Here is a 20662-nt window from a genome sequence, read left to right as displayed (position 1 = left end):
GAATGGAGGCAGCAGGGAGCCACAGACTGAGAGTTATACAGTGGGAGGAGCAGGGTCTCCAGTAGCACAGAGTATATCAGGAGATGAGTGATGTGTCAGTGAAGACAGGGCTGCATGTGACAGGGGCAGTGACATGATGTGAGGAGGGGAATGGAGGCAGCAGGAAGCCACAGACTGGGAGTTATATAGTGGGAGGAGCAGGGTCCCCAGCAGCACAGAGTATATCAGGAGATGAGTGATGTGTCAGTGAGGACAGGGCTGCATGTGACAGGGGCAGTGACATGATGTGAGGAGGGGAATGGAGGCAGCAGGAAGCCACAGACTGAGAGTTATATAGTGGGAGGAGCAGGGTCTCCAGCAGCACAGAGTATATCAGGAGATGAGTGATGTGTCAGTGAGGACAGGGCTGCATCTGACAGGGACAGTGACATGATGTGAGGAGGGGAATGGAGGCAGCAGGAAGCCACAGACTGAGAGTTATATAGTGAGAGGAGCAGTGTCCCAGCAGCACCGAGTATATCAGGAGATGAGTGATGTGTCAGTGAGGACAGGGCTGCATGTGACAGGGGCAGTGACATGATGTGAGGAGGGGAATGGAGGCAGCAGGGAGCCACAGACTGAGAGTTATACAGTGGGAGGAGCAGGGTCTCCAGCAGCACAGAGTATATCAGGAGATGAGTGATGTGTCAGTGAGGACAGGGCTGCATGTGACAGGGGCAGTGACATGATGTGAGGAGGGGAATGGAGGCAGCAGGAAGCCACAGACTGGGAGTTATATAGTGGGAGGAGCAGGGTCCCCAGCAGCACAGAGTATATCAGGAGATGAGTGATGTGTCAGTGAGGACAGAGCTGCATGTGACAGGGGCAGTGACATGATGTGAGGAGGGGAATGGAGGCAGCAGGAAGCCACAGACTAAGAGTTATATATAGTGGGAGGAGCAGGGTCCCCAGCAGCACAGAGTATATCAGGAGATGAGTGATGTGTGAGTGAGGACAGGACTTCATGTGATAGGGGCTGTGACATGATGTGAGGAGGGGAATGGAGGCAGCAGGAAGCCACAGACTGAGAGTTATATAGTGGGAGGAGCAGGGTCCCCAGCAGCACAGAGTATATCAGGAGATGAGTGATGTGTCAGTGAGGACAGAGCTGCATGTGACAGGGGCAGTGACATGATGTGAGGAGGGGAATGGAGGCAGCAGGAAGCCACAGACTAAGAGTTATATATAGTGGGAGGAGCAGGGTCCCCAGCAGCACAGAGTATATCAGGAGATGAGTGATGTGTGAGTGAGGACAGGACTTCATGTGATAGGGGCTGTGACATGATGTGAGGAGGGGAATGGAGGCAGCAGGAAGTCACAGACTGGGAGTTATATAGTGGGAGGAGCAGGGTCCCCAGCAGCACAGAGTATATCAGGAGATGAGTGATGTGTGAGTGAGGACAGGACTTCATGTGATAGGGGCTGTGACATGATGTGAGGAGGGGAATGGAGGCAGCAGGAAGTCACAGACTGGGAGTTATATAGTGGGAGGAGCAGGGTCCCCAGCAGCACAGAGTATATCAGGAGATGAGTGATGTGTGAGTGAGGACAGGACTTCATGTGATAGGGGCTGTGACATGATGTGAGGAGGGGGATGGAGGTAGCACAAAGCAATCATCATCACTATTAGGGTGTTTTTGCACAAGCTGTATCCTTGGTGTGAGAGATACAGGATCTGCGTATGCACAGGTGTAAATAGAGTGCAGTTCTGTGCGGCACCCAGCTGCTGCCCAGTTATACCTATTTATCCGAAAAAGGAGATGTGACTGAGATGTGCACGACTCCTGCATAGTGTGATCATTTGCAGGATCCCGTCCATCTGCAGAACAGACTTCGCTGCTTCTTACCTTTTTCTCTGCACTGGGGTCTTTTTTGGTTCCTCGGATAAAGTCGCTCTTTCCCTTTAGGAATTGCTCGTACTCGTACGGGGTCATGTCTCCCTCCTCCATGAGAATGTGCGGCAGGTGGGGTTCTGTACATAACAAAGCAAGTTATTAGGCAGGATGGAAATCTGACTGCAACACAGACCATCAACTTCCATCATGAGCGGAGTGTGTTAGACAGCATTCGTCTGCCGTCCCACTGAGCTAGCAATCTCTTGTTCGTTCATAGGGATGTATGTGCTACAAATGATTTTAGTTTGGATCTGTCAGGACGGTGAAGTCAGCATGTGTATGGGGTACTGCATTGCACCCCTGAGCGTAACCCCTCACTGCTCCTCCATTTACTATTGGACTCTGGGGGTCATTCCGAGTTGATCGCTAGCTGCCGTTGTTCGCAGCGCAGCGATCAGGCAAAAAAAAATCGGCATTTCTGCGCATGCGTATGCACCGCAATGCGCACGCACAACGTACGGGTACAAAGGCCTTTGTGGTTTTGCACAGGTTCTAGCGACATTTTCATTCGCACTGGCGGCCGCAAGAAGATTGACATGAAGGGGGCGTTTCTGGGTGTCAACTGACCGTTTTCAGGGAGTGCTTAGAAAAACGCAGGCGTGCCAGGGAAAACGCAGGCGTGGCTGGGCGAACGCTGGGCGGCTGTGTGACGTCAAAAGCCAACCCTCCAACGTTAGAATCAACGCACAGGAAGAGTAACTACAGGGCTGGTCTTGTTTTGCACAAAATGTTTTTGCAGGCGCTCTGCTGCACAGGCGATCTCACTTCTGCAAAGCGAAAATACACTCCCCAGTGGGCGGCGGCAATGCGTTTGCACGGCTGCTAAAAACTGCTAGCGAGCGATCAACTCGGAATGACCCCCTGTGTCGGATCACATAATGAATATATTGTGACTGTGTGGTCAGGTGGTCGCTCGCAGAAGATTCCCCAGTGGGTTCCGGAATGAGGTCTAGGCGAGGACACTTTTCATTTATTGCCCTATTTATCAACAGGTCTCTCACTCCAGCAATAATAGGATTTGGTTGGTCACCACTTATCATAAGAATAAAAATCATCCCTTATCAGCACAATGGCCCTCATTCCGAGTCGATCGCTAGCTGTTTTCGTTCGCAGCGCAGCGATCAGGCAAAAAAAAAATTCATCATTTCTGCGCATGCGTATGGGGCGCACTGCGCACGCGCGTCTTACTTTCACAAAAGCCGATGCAGTTTTACACAAGCTCTAGCGACGCTTTTCAGTCGCACTGCTGGCCGCAGAGTGATTGACAGGAAGAGGGCGTTTCTGGGTGGTAACTGACCGTTTTCGGGGAGTGTGTGAAAAAACGCGGGTGTGCCAGATAAATACGCAGGAGTGGCTGGAAAAACGTAGGCGTGGTTGGCTGAACGCAGGGCGTGTTTGTGACGTCAAAACAGGAACTAAATAGTCTGAAGTGATCGCAAGCTAGGAGAAGGTCTCGAGCTACTAAGAAACTGGACAATCTTCTTTTGTAGCCGCTCTGCGATCCTTTCGGTCGCACTTCTGCTAAGCTAAGATAAACTCCCAGTGGGAGGCGGCATAGCGTTTGGACGGCTGCTAAAAGCAGCTAGCGAGCGAATAACTCGGAATGAGGGCCAATAATCCTAAAAAATACTGTCATGGCATCTGAGAGACGTCCAGCCGCTACACCGATACAGACCCAGAACAGTAACGGTTAAATTGCCATTTCACCGGGCTAGTCTTTGCACGTGTGAGCCGGGCAGAACAGAATAAAGCATTTAATTAGCAATATTAATGTATTATGGCCATCCTGAGCTGTCAATAACAGAATACGTGTGGGCACCAGGTGTGGAATCGCATACCCCCAAACTGAGTCTGCACTCACGGGCCTTCATTCAGATCCCGAAGGATTTGCAGCACAAGCCGCAAAGTTTAATTGTTGGTGCTTTGAGAGTGCGCTGGACCCATGCAAAGGCAGATGCAGGACGGCATAAGACTGTCAACGATTGATGCCATTTGTGGAGCAAGAAGGGGGCGGCGACGTCCCTCTGTTTCTTATAACGGAGGGGTGTCTCAGGCGTTGCGGGGGAGGGACGAGGCTAGGATCTCCGCCAAAGACAGAGATTCCCCGGCCTCTACGTAGCAAATGTGGCAGCTGGCTTGTGCAACCTCCGCGGGTCACAGAGCCAGCCAATGGTGTCAGAGACGTTCCGATAATGGCGTCACGCCCCCTGCTGCATTACTATATTAGAGCTATTGCTGTTGCTTCTTAGTGTGGGATGGGGGGGTGTCAGCCGGCCCATTTAGGAAGAGGCGAGTGGCTGGTTGTGGGATGGGGGCGTGGCTATGTGTTGTGGAGGCGTGGCTACGTCATGCACACCCCTCACAAACTTGGTATTGGGTTGATGCTAGATTCAAGTGGCCTAAGGGACCTTTTACGTCAGGGGGAGTAGCCACGACACAAGGGGGAGGAGCTAGGCCAGCGGGATAGTTCATCTACTATCCACGGCACCAACTATTACCTTTAGTAATCAGGTGGCGAGCGAAGCGAGCCTGCGAGGGTACTTTTCGGGTACCCTGTTCGGCCGTAGCTCCTCTCCCTGGTGACGTGTCTCCTCCCCTAGTGACGTCAGAAGGTCCCTTCTCCCACTCGGATTTAGAACCATCCCTTGGTATTGTGGCGACAGAAGTCATTCAGCCATACTTGTTGAATAGGCTTCCCCATGCAATGGTATAATATATATATAATATATATAAGGGGGCCTACACCGGAGACACTGGGAAATCTCACAGCCGGCGCCGGGGTATCTGTGGCAATAATAAAATAATTGAAAGGATCACGCCGTAGACTTCTGAGCAGACGTCATGGTAGAATTTCAATATGGAGACGTGTATGGCGCATAATAATGACAGTGTGTGACTGATTGTTTCTATGTACCTGACGTACATGGCTTTGTAATTGCTATTTTTAACGTGAGCGGTAAAAGATCAATAATCTATGTATAAATAGGACTGACAAAGGGGTATGTGGGTCACCTATAGTGCGGTGTCCCCCCCACCCTTCTCCCGCAGGGTGTTAGTATACGTGTTACAATTGTGATGACGTAGTAGCTGCTGGCGCTATGCAGACGCACTGTGCGCAGTAATCACACATTGTCAGACCCTGCATTGTGTTATAGGCACTCATATTTCTTATTTATACATTCATGTTCCCCGGGGTAGACTGCAACGACCTGCTTACACTTGTATTCACCGCTCAGAAGACTAATGCCTGCAAACCAGCGTTGTGCCGCTCTGCCGGGTGGAGGTCTGGCTGCTCTGAAGGGCTCTGCTGCTTGTTGTAGCAAGTTATGAGGAGTAATAATACACTAGAGGCAAATGGATGTGTTCTAGAGGACACGCGGGCGGCTCTACAGCCTGATAAAAGGGCCGCACATTACCCTAATCTCAGTAATAAATTAAATGAACACAATGCACACCGGGGTCCGTGTGTTACACGTCCAAAACACTTTCTCTCACCTTTTGGCTGAAAAAAAATCAAGAAATAAGTTCTGTCATCATCCATCAACTATTACACAGCGGAGAGATCACTGCTATCGCCACCGTTTAGTTTATGCATCCCTGTAGCGTACAATGGGGGCGGCGCAAATCATCAATCTCAGGAAGGTGTTATACTTACCTGCAGGGCTGGATGGCGTTACATAAAAACATAGCGGGTCATTCCGAGTCGATCGCTAGCTGCTTTCGGTCGCTGCGCAGCGATCAAGCAAAAAAATCGGCACTTCTGCGCATGCGTATGCGGTGCAATGCGCGTGCGCGACGTACTATTAATGCGAACTATGTAGTTTCACACAGGATCTAGCGAAGCTTTTTAGTCACACTGCTGGCTGCAGAGTGATTGACATGAAGTGGGCGTTTCTGGGTGTCAACTGACCGTTTTCAGGGAGTGGTCGGAAAAACGCTGGCGTGCCAGATAAAAACACAGGCGTGGCTGGGCGAACGCAGGGCGTGTTCGCGACGTCAAAACAGGAACTGAATGGTCTGAAGTGATCGCAAGCGCTGAGTACGTCTGGAGCTACTCTGACACTGCACAAAATTATTTTGTAGCCGCTGTGCAATCCTTGCGTTCGCACTTCTGCTAAGCTAACATACACTCCCAGAGGGCGGCGGCATAGCGTTTGCACGGCTGCTAAAAACTGCTAGCAAGCGCTCAACTCGGAATGACCCCCAATAGAAACATAGAATTTGTCGGCAGATAAGAACCATTTGGCCCATCTAGTCTGCCCCTTTTTTTTACCATATTTTTATCTCAAACCTTATTGTTTTGTTCATACGTTTGTAAATCCAGTCATCAGGACACAGAGACATGTGAGTTCACTGCTGTGCTGCTTTATTCCATCACCAACTCCAGACACACTGCACACTGGACCACCCACTTCCCAGCATCCCCCTGGTCCCAGGGACCATCACTGAAGATTCAGGCTTACACCTATTAGTAAGGGAGTGTCTACAAATACTAAGCATTCTAATACACTAACATCACATCCTCTTTTCTTTAAAGATAAGCCCTGTACGCTTCAATGTAACAATTAACAACGTCATATTAAGAAAATCATCTAACACGTTTCAATGAGTCTCTCAGGTCTACGTATTTCCCTTTTGGGTCTTTCATACACAGTCTGCATTTCATTGACCATGTTGGACCTTTCTAGAATCGTGGTTTGTTCACCATTATCAGGATCATCATACATGTCAGATGAAGGGTATTCTTCAGTCATGTTGTCTTCATTATGGTTAGGTTGAGATCTTAAATCCACCCGATTTCTTCTTACTTCCGTTCCGTGCTCTGTATGTATAGTATAAGATCTTGGTGCTACTTGTGCTTGCACAATACCTTTCTGCACCCAAATACCTTTCTCGTGATCTCTGAGACGGACTTGGTCACCCGATATTAGATCAGATAAGCGTTTTGCTCGCCTGTCATGGAACAGTTTCTGTTTCGCCTGTTGACGTTCCTTACTCAGTCTGACCAACGCTGAGTTATGTGTATTAAGCAGTTCATCATGTATCGGGAGATTTGCCCTAATCCTCCTTCCCATCAGCATTTGTGCAGGAGAAAGTCCATTCTGTAAAGGTGTACTGCGGTAGATTAAAAGACTTTTGTAGAAATCTTCTTTACCTTCTTGAGCTTTTTTCATGAGACTCTTTATAGTTTTTACTGAACTTTCCACCAACCCATTTGAGCGTGGATAGTGGGGACTTGACGTAGTATGGACAAATTCCCACTCATCAGCAAATTGTCTAAATTCAGCACTGGAAAAATTAGGACCATTGTCAGTGAACACTTCCATAGGAACACCATGCCTTGCAAAGATTTACTTCATGCAATTGATTACGGCTTTACTAATAGTTGTATGTAGTGTCTTCACCTCAGGGTAGTTAGAGTAATAATCAGTCACGACAATGTATGTTTTCCCATTACAATCAAACAGATCTGCGCCAACTTTCTGGTACGGTCTCTCTGGCACTGCGTGAGGACTCTGTGGCTCGACTTGTTGTTTCGGTCTATACATAAGACATAATTCACATGTAGCTGTAGTCTGTGCTACGTCTTGGTTCATTCTTCGTCAATACATAACTTCACGCGCTCTCCGCTTACACTTTTCTTCTCCTAAGTGTCCTTCATGTATCTTGCACAGCATAGTTTTTCTTAGTCGTGCAGGTATGACAAACCTATTGCCTTTGTAAATAATACCATCGACAACTGTAAGGTCACTGCAGTACATCCAATAATCATGGATAGACAGCGGGCACGCGTGTTTTTCTGCTGGCCAACCTTTCAGAATGATATCTTTCAACACTTTCATTGTGTCATTTGTCTCAGTTTCTTTCCTAATCTGTTCTTGTCTTGCAAGAGACACTGGTAGAGAAGCTACGATCAAATTAACATAGGCTTCTATCTCTTCATCCATCAGACTTTTGGAACCTTCACTTTTGTCCACAGCACGAGAAAGTGTATCAGCAATGTACATGTATTTGCCGGGACAGTACAGCAAGTGTACATCATACAGTATTTCTGTAGTCTGATAAACATTCGTAAAATTCTCATGGGACAGTCATGTAATGATTTAGTCATGATAGCTATCAATGGCTTGTGGTCAGTTTCCACTGTAAATGTTTGACCATACACAAACTGATGAAATCGCTCACATGCATATGTGATCGCTAGAAGTTCTTTTTCTATCTGAGCATACCTTGTTTCAGCACTTGTCAGTGCTCTTGATGCATAGATTACTGGTTGCCATGTATCCTCATGTTCTTGTAAAAGCACTGAGCCTAGGCCAAATTGCGAAGCATCTGCTGAAATTCTTATCGCAAGATCAAAGAATTTTAGCACTGGTTGCTCTGTAATGATCTGTTTCAAGTTTTGCCAACTTTCTTCTTGTTCTTGTGACCACATCCACTCGTTATCTTTGTCCAACAACCATCTAAGAGAGGCTGTTCAGTCAAAGAGTTGAGAAATAAACTTTCCTAAGTAAGTATTCATTCCTAGGAATCTTCTGACACCGTCTTTGTTGTTAGGACGTTCCATGTTTACTATGGCTGATATTTTCCTTGGGTCTGGTTTTACACCTTTATCCGAGACTACATCGCCCATAAAGGTACGTGTATTCACACCAAGTTCCCATTTGTCCTTGTTTAGCTTTAGATTCACTTTCTTGACAAGTTCCATTACTTGTCTCAATCTAGAATCATGTTCTTTCTTTGTAGATCCACAGACAATGTCATCCATCATTGTTTCAACACCTGGAATATGTTCAAAAATCATGTGTATCTTTTTGTGATATACTTCTGGAGCAGACAATATTCCATATGGTAGTCGAAGAAATCTGTATCGACCTTCTGGTGTATTAAATGTACAAAGCTTTGAGCTGGCCTCATCTATCTTAATTTGCCAGAATCCTGAAGATGCGTCCAATTTACTGAACCATTTTGCTCCCGCAAATTGCGACATGATTTCATTTCTGGTTGGTAGTTTGAAATGTTCTTGTTTAATAGCTTTGTTTAAATCTCTGGGGTCTAGACAAATTCTGAATTGTCCATTTTTCTTTTCAACAATTCCTAAGGAGCTTACCCATTCAGTAGGCTCATCAACTTTCTGTATCACTCCCAAGGCTTCCATGCGATTTAACTCTTGTTTCAGTTTTTCTCTCAGCACAAACTGCACTTTTCTACAGGGGTGTATCACTGAAGAAACTTGTGTGTCTATATTTATTTTATGCTCTCCAGGCAAACAACCTAGACCTTCAAACAAGTCTCTGTATTCTGTAAACATCGATTTGCAGTCATCTTCTACTTGTGATGTCACCATAAAAACTTTCTTTAGCAAGCTTAGTTTCTCACAGGAACTTAATCCTAGAATCGGTTGCACATTTTTATCCACAATCAGTAGAGATGTTTTAAACTGTTGTCCCTTATATTTCAGTGTCACTAAGTATGTACCTTTCACAGGAATTTCCTCCCCAGTGTACCCTGTAACTTTCACTTTGGCTGGATGAATTTTAGGGTTTACTCTAAAAGTCTTATTCACCTGCGCGCCAGTATCAAGCTTAAAGGGAATGACAATCTCGTTCACAGTTAAAGGGACAATCCATTCTTTCTTATCTGCACTGCAAAGTTCAATGCAATCCACAAAGAATTCCTCTGTTTGTTTAACAGCATGCACATTGGTTGTTTCATTTGAAATTTTACAGCATTTGGTAAAGTGATTAAGTCTACCACATTTCATGTAGGTTTTACCATAAGCCGGGCACATTTTAGGATTGTGAGCATTTCCACATCTACTACACATTTCCTTATTAGACTGTGGCTTAGACCGCTTCATTCTTCAGAATGGAGGTTTGCTTATCTCTGTGTTCTGCACTACATGTACATCAGCATCAGCTTCCTTGTGTAACTTTTTGGCTTGAAATCTAGTTATTTCTGCAGATCTACACATAGTCACTGCCTTGTCTAGTGTTAGGTCTTGCTCTCTCAGCAGTCCATTATCAGGTATTCCACAGACAATACGATCTCTAATCAGTGAATCCTTTAAATCACCAAACTCACAGGTTTTACTGAGTGATTGCAGCTCTGTAACATACTGATCAAATCCATCTACAGACTTCTGATCACATGTGAAAAACTTATATCTTTCATATGTCACATTTTTCCTTGGCACAAAGTAATCTTCAAACTTTTGCATTATAGAAGATAGCACCATATTCTGCCCCTCAGCAAACTGAAAACTATTATAAATGTCCAGCACAGCCTCTCCTATCACATGGAGGAAAATGGATGCCTTCATTTTGTTAGCCTCTGTATCAGCTCCACATGCAGCAAGATATATATTAAACCTTTGCTTAAATCTTTTCCATGCCGGTTGGAGGAGCCAGTTTATCCATGGTTACTCACTGTTTTAAGAGAGGAGCACATGGCAGGTTTTGCAGACACTGAGTATCACAGCCTTACAGACTGCTGCAGGATTCTGTCACACTCTGAGAGCACGAGCAGTCCAAGTTAAACTTCTTCTGACACCATGTTTTGTTCATATGTTTGTAAATCCAGTCATCAAGACACAGAGACATGTGAGTTCACTGCTGTGCTGTTTATTCCATCACCAACTCCAGACACACTACACACTGGACCACCCACTTCCCAGCATAACTCAAATGGATGGGTCAGCATTAGGAGGGCTTGCTGACTCCAGAGTGCCATTGGAGAAGTTAGTGGTGTCTCCAGGATATGATGTCATAATTGAGTTACGAGCAGCACAAGTATAAATATACGAGCCTAGTCCCACTCTGCCTTTACCCCTTGATGAAGTCTGTGTGACGAAACGCATTGGTCATCATTTGACCTCTGACTCAGATAAGCACTTTACATTTTTTGCACTTTTTTATATGTATGTGTAATTACCTTTTATCCAATTTTTAAAAAAGATTTGTAAATTCTTAATAAATGTTTTAATTGTTTTAAGCATTTTTGTAATTCATTTTTAGACACCAGTGGTCGCTACCCCCCATCCCTTTCCTTCTTAAATTCAAATAATTCAGGGATTTACCATCCCAGTATTACTTGGGGGATCAGCAGACGCCCTATATATCGGGAGTGTCAAAACAGAATAGCCATATATGTTGGGTTGCAAAGTCTTTATTTTCATTTGTGGCGCAGTATTTTCCGTTTTTCATGATTTATATATATATATATATATATATATATAACACAAGAGAATCCAAAGTTGCAAAAATTGGTGAAAAGTGCTGATAATTTTTGGACTAAAGATGCGTTGTATAATAAATAGCCCACACATCGGAGAAAGAGACACTTATCTGTGATAATATATCTGCAGGCACTGTAAGCCAGTGATACCAGCTACAGAAAAGGACTATAAATCAGTAAGGAGCTGTGGGACACAGATGAAGGCTGGAAGGGCTGCACGTGGCCCTAGGGCCGCCTGGTTCCTATCACTGTAGCAATAAGTGTGGCTCCTGAGTTCTAGTGAATAGGGTAGAGCTGAAATCTCCAGCTTCCAAGCAGACTGGTGAAAAAGGACCTGAATATATAATTATTTCTTATTTTAGTCTTTAAGGCAACAGAAATAGTTGTAACAATTATCTGTCAATCATCATCTCATGAGAGACAGGAGCCAAACCGCGCTGCGTTCCCGGATTCCATATAACCTGGTAACGCCCCAGCACTTTCATTACAGCTCAGTCTAATATAATATTCTATGTAAGCACAATAAACGATCGCTAACATCCACCCCGAGTGACACAGTGTAACGCGGGCTGGTAAATAACATCTGTCACAGCAGACGCCGTGACGCACAGGCCTCAAACAAGTCAATAAGATGACAGCAATGTGACCTGCGAGGCCCGCCGCTGTCTGATTAATCAGACATTAATCTCATGTCGGCAATAAAAATCTGAGACTGTAATGAAACATCTGCTGCAACTCCCGGGTTGCTCATCTCAGTTCCCCATCCAGAGTCATGTGTCCTGGTAACATCTCTGCGCTCATACGCCTGTGGTCCCCTGCACCATGTACCGGCTAGGAATACATCTAATTCTGTATACACTGAGCTCCAATCACTACTGTCCACTTGTCATGTGTCCCTGCCCAGGGCCATTCCCGTCCTCAGCTTCTTATCGCCGGCCCTCAACCCCTCTATGCGGCCCACCACGCAATCACCTCACATCAGAGAGGAAAGGAGCTTTATAGACTTCCCCTCAGACAAATTCCCACCAGCATATCTCCACGCCCAAGATTGCATCAGATAAGTGTCCTTCCCCGATGCCTTTGTACGTCTTCTTATGTATACCAACCGATCTTTATAGTCACGGTGGGCCTTATTTACTAAGCGCAAAAATACCATCTATAGATTGGACCTAATTCCAATGTTTCTTGCATTCATCTCTATCAGGTCTGTGCTATGGGTGTGGTATGGAGGGTCGACCACACCTAGGTCGACCACTATTGGTCGACAGTAACTAGTTCGGCATGGATTCTAGGTCGATAGGGTATCTAGGTCGACATGTTCTTGGTCGACAGGTCAACGGGTCTACATGAGTTTTTTTGTTTTTTAAATTGTGTCGTTTTCTCCGTACAGTGACCAGGAACCCCAATTAGTGCACCGTGTCCCCTCGTATGGTTCGCTTCGCACGCCATGCTTCGGGCAAGGTGCCTCGCTCCACTACCGCTGCGCTCGTTACACAGGTTACTGTTCCCAATCGTAGTCCGCGTGGATCGTTAAGTATGAAAAAGTCCAAAAACAGAAAAAAATAATGAAAAACTGACATTGACCTTTTGACCAGTCGACCTAGAACATGTCGACCTAGAGACTCTGTCGACCTAGTTACTGTCGACCAATAGTGGTCACCCTAGAGACCGGATGGGTGCAGTATGGCTGACCGGCGGTCAGGAGACCACCGGTCAGCTTACCGACGCCGGGATCCCGGCAGCATACCGACACCGGGGTCCCAACGGGGAGGGGCGAGTGCAGCAAGCCCTCATGCGGGCGGGTTCTATTCCCACTCTATGGGTGTTGTGGACACCCACGAGTGGAAATAGTCGCTGTTGGTCGGCATGCCGACCATTGGGATAGTGAGGGGTCGGGATGCTGGAGGAGGTCATGTGACTGTCGGTCTCCCGACCGCTGGTCACATGAATACCACCTGACCGGATACCCTGTGTGCAACCAAGGTATTAAAGTGTTTACAGCAGTGCAGAATATTTAAGCTCTGCCCCGTGTCCATGTATCATGACAGAACATGGGGGGGGGTCATTCCGAGTTGATCACTCGCTGACGATTTTTGCAACACAGCGATCAGTTGAAAAAACGTAATTTCTGCGCATGCGTATGCTCCGCAATGCGCACGCGCGACGTACGGGTACAAAGCCCTTTGTGGTTGTGCTCAGGTTCTAGCAAAGTTTTTCTTCGCACTGGCGGCTGCTAGAAGATTGACAGGAAGGGGGAGTTTCTGGGTGTTAACTGACCGTTTTCAGGGAGTGTTTGCAAAAACGCAGGAGTGGCTGAAAAAAACGCAGGCGGGGCTGGGCGTTCGCTGGGCGGGTGTATGACGTCAAATCCGGACACGAATAGGCTGAAGTGATTACAAGCGCTGAGTAGGTTCAGAGCTACTCTGAAACTGCACAAACTGTTTTTGCAGAGCTCGGCTGCACATGCGTTCGCACTTCTGCTAAGCTAAAATACACTCCCCAGTGGGCGGCGGCATAGCGTTTGCACGGCTGCTAAAACTAGCTAGCGAGCGATCAACTCGGAATGACCCCCATTGTGCTATTAACACATCCATCCCAAAATGAAGCAAGGCTTGCTGATGTGGTGCTACGGGTACCAGCAGGCCAGTGACTGTCAGGGTGAGCAGGGCATTGCAGTCATACATCTGCTGAGAATCCTATGGAAGTTCCCCCCTCTACTCACTGAGAACAATATTGAAGTACTTGATACAAATACACAAAAGAATCTTCTGGCACAGGAAACATTACATCCTCCCTCGTTCCCTCAAATCATTCTACAACCAAACTACAGGGACCTCGCTGAATGTATCTACAGATGTCCATTACCGCTGGGATGGATGAGGATCTCCACGGGACGGTCATACGTGTGCTTGTTCGCTAGGGTGATCATGATGCTCTTGGCAGACGGAGCTGAAGGGTCAGCGTCGGCTCGGATCTCATGGGTGGGACTCTCAACACCTGTAAAATAGATGGAGTGTCTTTTGGTCTGTCTCTTGTAGCTCAAGCTGATTCTGTCTGCAGTTTAAGCATTATACGACTGTTGTTCAGGCTGTCTCTATCCTGGAGTACAGTAGTGTCCTGACGCCTCTACCTTTAGTTCAGGCTGTTGCTGCCTGTAGTTGAGGCTGCCTCTACCTTTAGTTCAGGCTGTTGCTGCCTGTAGTTGAGTCTGCCTCAACCTTTAGTTTAGGCTGTTGCTGCCTGTAGTTGAGGCTGCCTCTACCTTTAGTTCAGTCTGTTGCTGTCTGTATTTGAGGCTGCCTCTACCTTTAGTTCAGGCTGTTGCTGCCTGTAGTTGAGTCTGCCTCAACCTTTAGTTTAGGCTGTTGCTGCCTGTAGTTGAGGCTGCCTCTACCTTTAGTTCATTCTGTTGCTGCCTGTAGTTGAGACTGCCTCTACCTTTAGTTCAGTCTGTTGCTGCCTGTAGTTGAGGCTGCCTCTACCTTTAGTTCAGTCTGTTGCTGTCTGTATTTGAGGCTGCCTCTACCTTTAGTTCAGCCTGTTGCTGCCTGTAGTTGAGTCTGCTTCAACCTTTAGTTCAGTCTGTTGCTGCCTGTAGTTGAGGCTGCCTCTACCTTCAGTTCAGGCTGTTGCTGCCTGTAGTTGAGTCTGCCTCAACCTTTAGTTCAGGCTGTTGCTGCCTGTAGTTGAGGCTGCCTCTAGTTCAGTCTGTTGCTGCCTGTAGTTGAGGTTGCCTCTACCTTTAGTTTAGGCTGTTGCTGCATATAGTTGAGTCTGTCTCTACCTTTAGTTCATTCTGTTGCTGCCTGTAGTTGAGGCTGCCTCTACCTTTAGTTCATTCTGTTGCTGCCTGTAGTTGAGACTGCATCTACCTTTAGTTCAGTCTGTTGCTGCCTGTAGTTGAGGCTGCCTCTACCTTTAGTTCAGGCTGTTGCTGCCTGTAGTTGAGTCTGCCTCAACCTTTAGTTCAGGCTGTTGCTGCCTGTAGTTGAGGCTGCCTCTTGTTCAGTCTGTTGCTGCCTGTAGTTGAGGTTGCCTCTACCTTTAGTTTAGGCTGTTGCTGCCTATAGTTGAGTCTGTCTCTACCTTGAGTTCATTCTGTTGCTGCCTGTAGTTGAGTCTGCCTCTACCTTTAGTTCATTCTGTTGCTGCCTGTAGTTGAGACTGCCTCTACATTTAGTTCAGTCTGTTGCTGCCTGTAGTTGAGTCTGCCTCTACCTTTAGTTCATTCTGTTGTTGCCTGTAGTTGAGACTGCCTCTACCTTTAGTTCAGTCTGTTGCTGCCTGTAGTTGAGGCTGCCTCTACCTTTAGTTCAGGCTGTTGCTGCCTGTAGTTGAGGCTGCCTCTACCTTTAGTTCATTCTGTTGCTCCCTGTAGTTCAGGGGTGGGCAATTATTTCAGCTGGGGGGCCACTTAACATTTCCAGTGAATAGTCAAGGGCCACACACAAAATATCTTGTAAATCGGATTTGAACTGCGCATGCACCGCAGTCCCTACCCCTCTTCCCCTGAACCTATATAGCAGTCCCTACCCCCCTCCCCTGAACCTATATAGCAGTCCCTACCCCTCTTCGCTGAACCTATGTAGCAGTCCCTACCCCCCTTCCCTGAACCTATGTAGCAGTCCCTACCCCCCTTCCCTGAACCTATGTAGCAGTCCCTACCCCCCTTCCCTGAACCTATGTAGCAGTCCTTACTCCCCTTCCCTGAACCTATGTAGCAGTCCCTACCCTTTTCCCTGAACCTATATAGCAGTCCCTAGCCCCCTTGCATGAACCTATATAGCAGTCCCTACCCCCCTTCCTTGAACCTATGTAGCAGTCCCTACCCCCCTTCCCTGAACCTATGTAGCAGTCCCTACCACCCTTCCACCCCCCCTCCCCTGAATCTATATAGCAGTCCCTACCCCCCTTCCACCCCCCCCCTCCCCTGAATCTATATAGCAGTCCCTACCCCCTTTTCCCCCCACCTATATAGCAGTTCTTATCTGAGGCTGCCTCTACCTTCAGTTTAGGCTGTTGCTGCCTATAGTTGAGTCTGCCTCTACCTTTAGTTCATTCTGTTGCTGTCTGTAGTTGAGTCTGCCTCTACCTTTAGTTCAGGCTGTTGCTGCTGTAGTTGAGACTGCCTCTACCTTTAGTTCATTCTGTTGCTGCATGTAGTTCAGGGGTGGGCAATTGTTTCAGCTGGGGGGCCACTTTACACTTCCAGTGAATAGTCAAGGGCCACACACAAAATATCTTGTAAATCGGGTTTGAACTACGCATGCACCGCAGTCCCCTGAACCTATATAGCAGTCCCTCCCCCCCTCCCCTGAACCTATATAGCAGTCCCTACCCCCCTCCCCCCCTCCCCTGAACCTATGTAGCAGTCCCTACCCCCTTCCCTGAACCTATGTAGCAGTCCCTACCCCCCTTCCCTGAACCTATGTAGCAGTCCCTACCCCCCTTCCCTGAACCTATGTAGCAGTCCCTACTCCCCTTCCCTGAACCTATATAGCAGTCCCTACCCCCCTTCCCTGAACCTATATAGCAGTCCCTACCCCCCTTCCCTGAACCTATGTAGCAATCCCTACCCCCCTTCCCTGAACCTATGTAGCAGTCCCTACCACCCTTCCACCCCCCCCTCCCCTGAATCTATATAGCAGTCCCTAACCCCCTACCACCTCCCCTCCCCTGAATCTATATAGCAGTCCCTACCCCCTTTCCCCCCCCACCTATATAGCAGTTTTTATCCACCTCCCCCGAACCCATATTGCAGCTTACGTACAGATCCATTTCAGGTACTGGCTGGGCAGGGGGTTTACCTTTTGTCACAGTGGAAGATGATCCGCTGCCTGATCCCTGCTGCCCGTGCTTCAAAGAGTTGCTGCTGCTCCCCGCTGCCAGGAGTCACTGCTGCTGTCCGGAGTCATTGCTGCTGCCCGCCGCTCACCGCTCCTGCTGTGGATCCGCCCCCCATGCCGCCCAGCGCATGACATCACAGCGGAAATCCCGGTCAACAGACTCTGTGACATGACTGGGATTTCCTCAGCGGCGCCACGCCTGGCAGCAGTGTAGCGTAATGACAAGCGGGCCGCTTGTCACTGCACACTGATGGGAGACAGCAGGCCAGGCAGGATCGGTTCGCGGGCCGCATGTTGCCCACCCCTGCTGTAGTTGAAGCTGCCTCTAACTTTAGTTCATTCTGTTGCTGCCTGTAGTTGAGGCTGCCTCTAGTTCAGTCTGTTGCTGCCTGTAGTTGAGGCTGCCTCTACCTTTAGTTCATTCTGTTGCTGCTTGTAGCTGAGTCTGCCTCTACCTTTAGTTCAGGCTGTTGCTGCCTATAGTTGAGGCTGCCTCTAGTTCATTCTGTTGCTGTCTGTAGTTGAGGCTGCCTCTACATTCAGTTCATTCTGTTGCTGTCTATAGTTGAGGCTGCCTCTAGTTCATTGTGTTGCTGTCTGTCGTTGAGGCTGCCTCTACCTTTAGTTCATTCTGTTGCTGTCTGTAGTTGAATCTGCCTCTACCTTTAGTTCAGGCTGTTGCTGCTGTAGCTGAGTCTGCCTCTACCTTTAGTTCATTCTGTTGCCGTCTGTAGTTGAGGCTGCCTCTACCTTCAGTTCATTCTGTTGCTGTCTATAGTTGAGGCTGCCTCTAGTTCATTGTGTTGCTGTCTGTCGTTGAGGCTGCCTCTACCTTTAGTTCATTCTGTTGCTGTCTGTAGTTGAATCTGCCTCTACCTTTAGTTCAGGCTGTTGCTGCTGTAGCTGAGTCTGCCTCTACCTTTAGTTCATTCTGTTGCTGTCTGTAGTTGAGTCTGCCTCTACCTTTAGTTCAGGCTGTTGCTGCCTATAGTTGAGGCTGCCACTAGTTCATTCTGTTTTTGTCTGTAGTTGAGGCTGCCTCTACCTTTAGTTCAGACTGTTGCTGCCTGTAGTTGAGTCTGCCTCTACTTTTAGTTCAGGCTGCTGCTGCTGTAGTTGAGTCTGCCTCTACCTTTAGTTCAGGCTATTGCTGCCTATAGTTGAGGCTGTCTCTACCTTTAATTCATACTGTTGCTGCCTGTAGTTGAGTCTGCCTCTACCTTTAGTTCAGGCTGTTGCTGCCTGAAGTTGAGGCTGCCTCTAGTTCATTCTGTTGCTGTCTGTAGTTGAGGATGCCTCTACCTTTAGTTCATTCTGTTGCTGTCTGTAGCTGAGGTGGCCTCTACCTTTAGTTCAGTCTGTTGCTGCCAGTAGTTGAGTCTGCCTCTACCTTTAGTTCAGGCTGTTGCTGCCTATAGATGAGGCTGCCTCTACCTTTAGTTCATTCTGTTGCTGCCTGTAGTTGAGTCTGCCTCTACCTTTAGTTCATTCTGTTGCTGCCTGTAGTTGAGGCTGCCTCTACCTTTAGTTCAGGCTGTTGCTGCCTGTAGTTGAGTCTGCCTCTACCTTTAGTTCATTCTGTTGCTGCCTGTAGTTGAGGTTGCCTCTACCTTTAGTTTAGGCTGTTGCTGCCTATAGTTGAGTCTGTCTCTACCTTTAGTTCATTCTGTTGCTGCCTGTAGTTGAGGCTGCCTCTACCTTTAGTTCATTCTGTTGCTGTCTGTAGTTGAGTCTGCCTCTACCTTTAGTTTAGGCTGTTGCTGCTGTAGTTGAGTCTGCCTCTACCTTTAGTTCATTCTGTTGCCGTCTGTAGTTGAGGCTGCCTCTACCTTCAGTTCATTCTGTTGCTGTCTATAGTTGAGTCTGTCTCTACCTTTAGTTCATTCTGTTGCGGACTGTAGTTGAGGCTTCCTCTACCTTTAGTTCATTCTATTGCTGCCTGTAGTTAAAGCTGCCTCTACCTTTAGTTCAGGCTGTTGCTGCTGTAGTTGAGTCTGCCTCTACCTTTAGTTCATTCTGTTGCTGTCTGTAGTTGAGTCTGCCTCTACCTTTAGTTCAGGCTGTTGCTGCTGTAGTTGAGTCTGCCTCTACCTTTAGTTCATTCTGTTGCTGTCTGTAGTTGAGTCTGCCTCTACCTTTAGTTCATGCTGTTGCTGCCTATAGTTGAGGCTGCCTCTAGTTCATTCTGTTTTTGTCTGTATTTGAGGCTGCCTCTACCTTTAGTTCAGACTGTTGCTGCCTGTAGTTGAGTCTGCCTCTACCTTTAGTTCAGGCTGTTGCTGTTGTAGTTGAGTCTACCTCTCCCTTTAGTTCAGGCTGTTGCTGCCTATAGTTGAGGCTGCCTCTACCTTTAGTTCAGGCTGTTGCTGCCTGTAGTTGAGGCTGCCTCTAGTTCATTCTGTTGCTTTCTGTAGTTGAGGATGCCTCTACCTTTAGTTCATTCTGTTGCTGTCTGTAGTTGAAGTGGCCTCTACCTTTAGTTCAGTCTGTTGCTGCCAGTAGTCAAGTCTGCCTCTACCTTTAGTTCAGGCTGTTGCTGCCTATAGATGAGTCTGCCTCTACCTTTAGTTCATTCTGTTGCTGCCTGTAGTTGAGGCTGCCTCTACCTTTAGTTCAGGCTGTTGCTGCCTGTAGTTGAGGCGGCCTCTACCTTTAGTTCATTCTGTTGCTGCCTGTAGTTGAGTATGCCTCTACCTTTAGTTCAGGCTGTTGCTGCCTATAGTTGAGGCTGCCTCTACCTTTAGTTCAGGCTGTTCCTGCCTGTAGTTGATGCTGCCTCTACCTTTATTTCATTCTGTTGCTGCCTGTAGTTGAGGCTGCCTCTACCTTTAGTTCAGGCTGTTGCTGCCTACAGTTGAGACTGCCTCTGCCTTTAGTTTAGGCTGTTGCTGCCTATAGTTGAGTCTGCCTCTACCTTTAGTTCATTCTGTTGCTGTCTGTAGTTGAGTCTGCCTCTACCTTTAGTTCAGGCTGTTGCTGCTGTAGTTGAGTCTGCCTCTACCTTTAGTTCAGGCTGTTGCTGCCTATAGATGAGGCTGCCTCTACCTTTAGTTCAGGCTGTTGCTGCTTATAGCTGATGCTGCCTCTACCTTTAGTTCATTCTGTTGCTCTCTGTAGTTGAGTCTGCCTCTACCTCTAGTTCAGGCTGTTGCTGCCTATAGTTGAGGCTGCCTCTAGTTCATTCTGTTGTTGTCTGTAGTTGAGGCTGCCTCTACCTTTAGTTCAGGCTGTTGCTGCTGTAGTTGAGTCTGCCTCTACCTTTAGTTCAGGCTGTTGCTGCCTACAGTTGAGACTGCCTCTGCCTTTAGTTTAGGCTGTTGCTGCCTATAGTTGAGTCTGCCTCTACCTTTAGTTCATTCTGTTGCTGTCTGTAGTTGAGTCTGCCTCTACCTTTAGTTCAGGCTGTTGCTGCTGTAGTTGAGTCTGCCTCTACCTTTAGTTCAGGCTGTTGCTGCCTATAGATGAGGCTGCCTCTACCTTTAGTTCAGGCTGTTGCTGCTTATAGCTGATGCTGCCTCTACCTTTAGTTCATTCTGTTGCTCTCTGTAGTTGAGTCTGCCTCTACCTCTAGTTCAGGCTGTTGCTGCCTATAGTTGAGGCTGCCTCTAGTTCATTCTGTTGTTGTCTGTAGTTGAGGCTGCCTCT

The 20662-nt window shown here is 47.4% G+C and overlaps 1 protein-coding gene across 1 annotated transcript in view; it reads right to left on the bottom strand.

Annotated features, from left to right (window-relative positions):
* VWA5B1 (von Willebrand factor A domain containing 5B1) overlaps positions 1–20662 on the bottom strand; it is a 261917-nt gene that overhangs the window by 157626 nt on the left and 83629 nt on the right. The window contains exons 6-7 of the mRNA XM_063942155.1: positions 14037–14168; positions 1887–2011 (exon numbers count right to left, since the gene is read on the bottom strand). Coding sequence (XP_063798225.1) covers positions 1887–2011; positions 14037–14168 — 257 coding nt within the window. The remainder of the gene's footprint in view (positions 1–1886; positions 2012–14036; positions 14169–20662) is intronic.

This window comes from Pseudophryne corroboree, chromosome 10 (assembly GCF_028390025.1).
Source record: "Pseudophryne corroboree isolate aPseCor3 chromosome 10, aPseCor3.hap2, whole genome shotgun sequence".
Classification (NCBI taxonomy): Eukaryota; Metazoa; Chordata; class Amphibia; order Anura; family Myobatrachidae; genus Pseudophryne; species Pseudophryne corroboree.
Note: the sequence above shows the minus strand (reverse complement) of the source record. Positions and strands in the feature narration are given on the sequence as shown.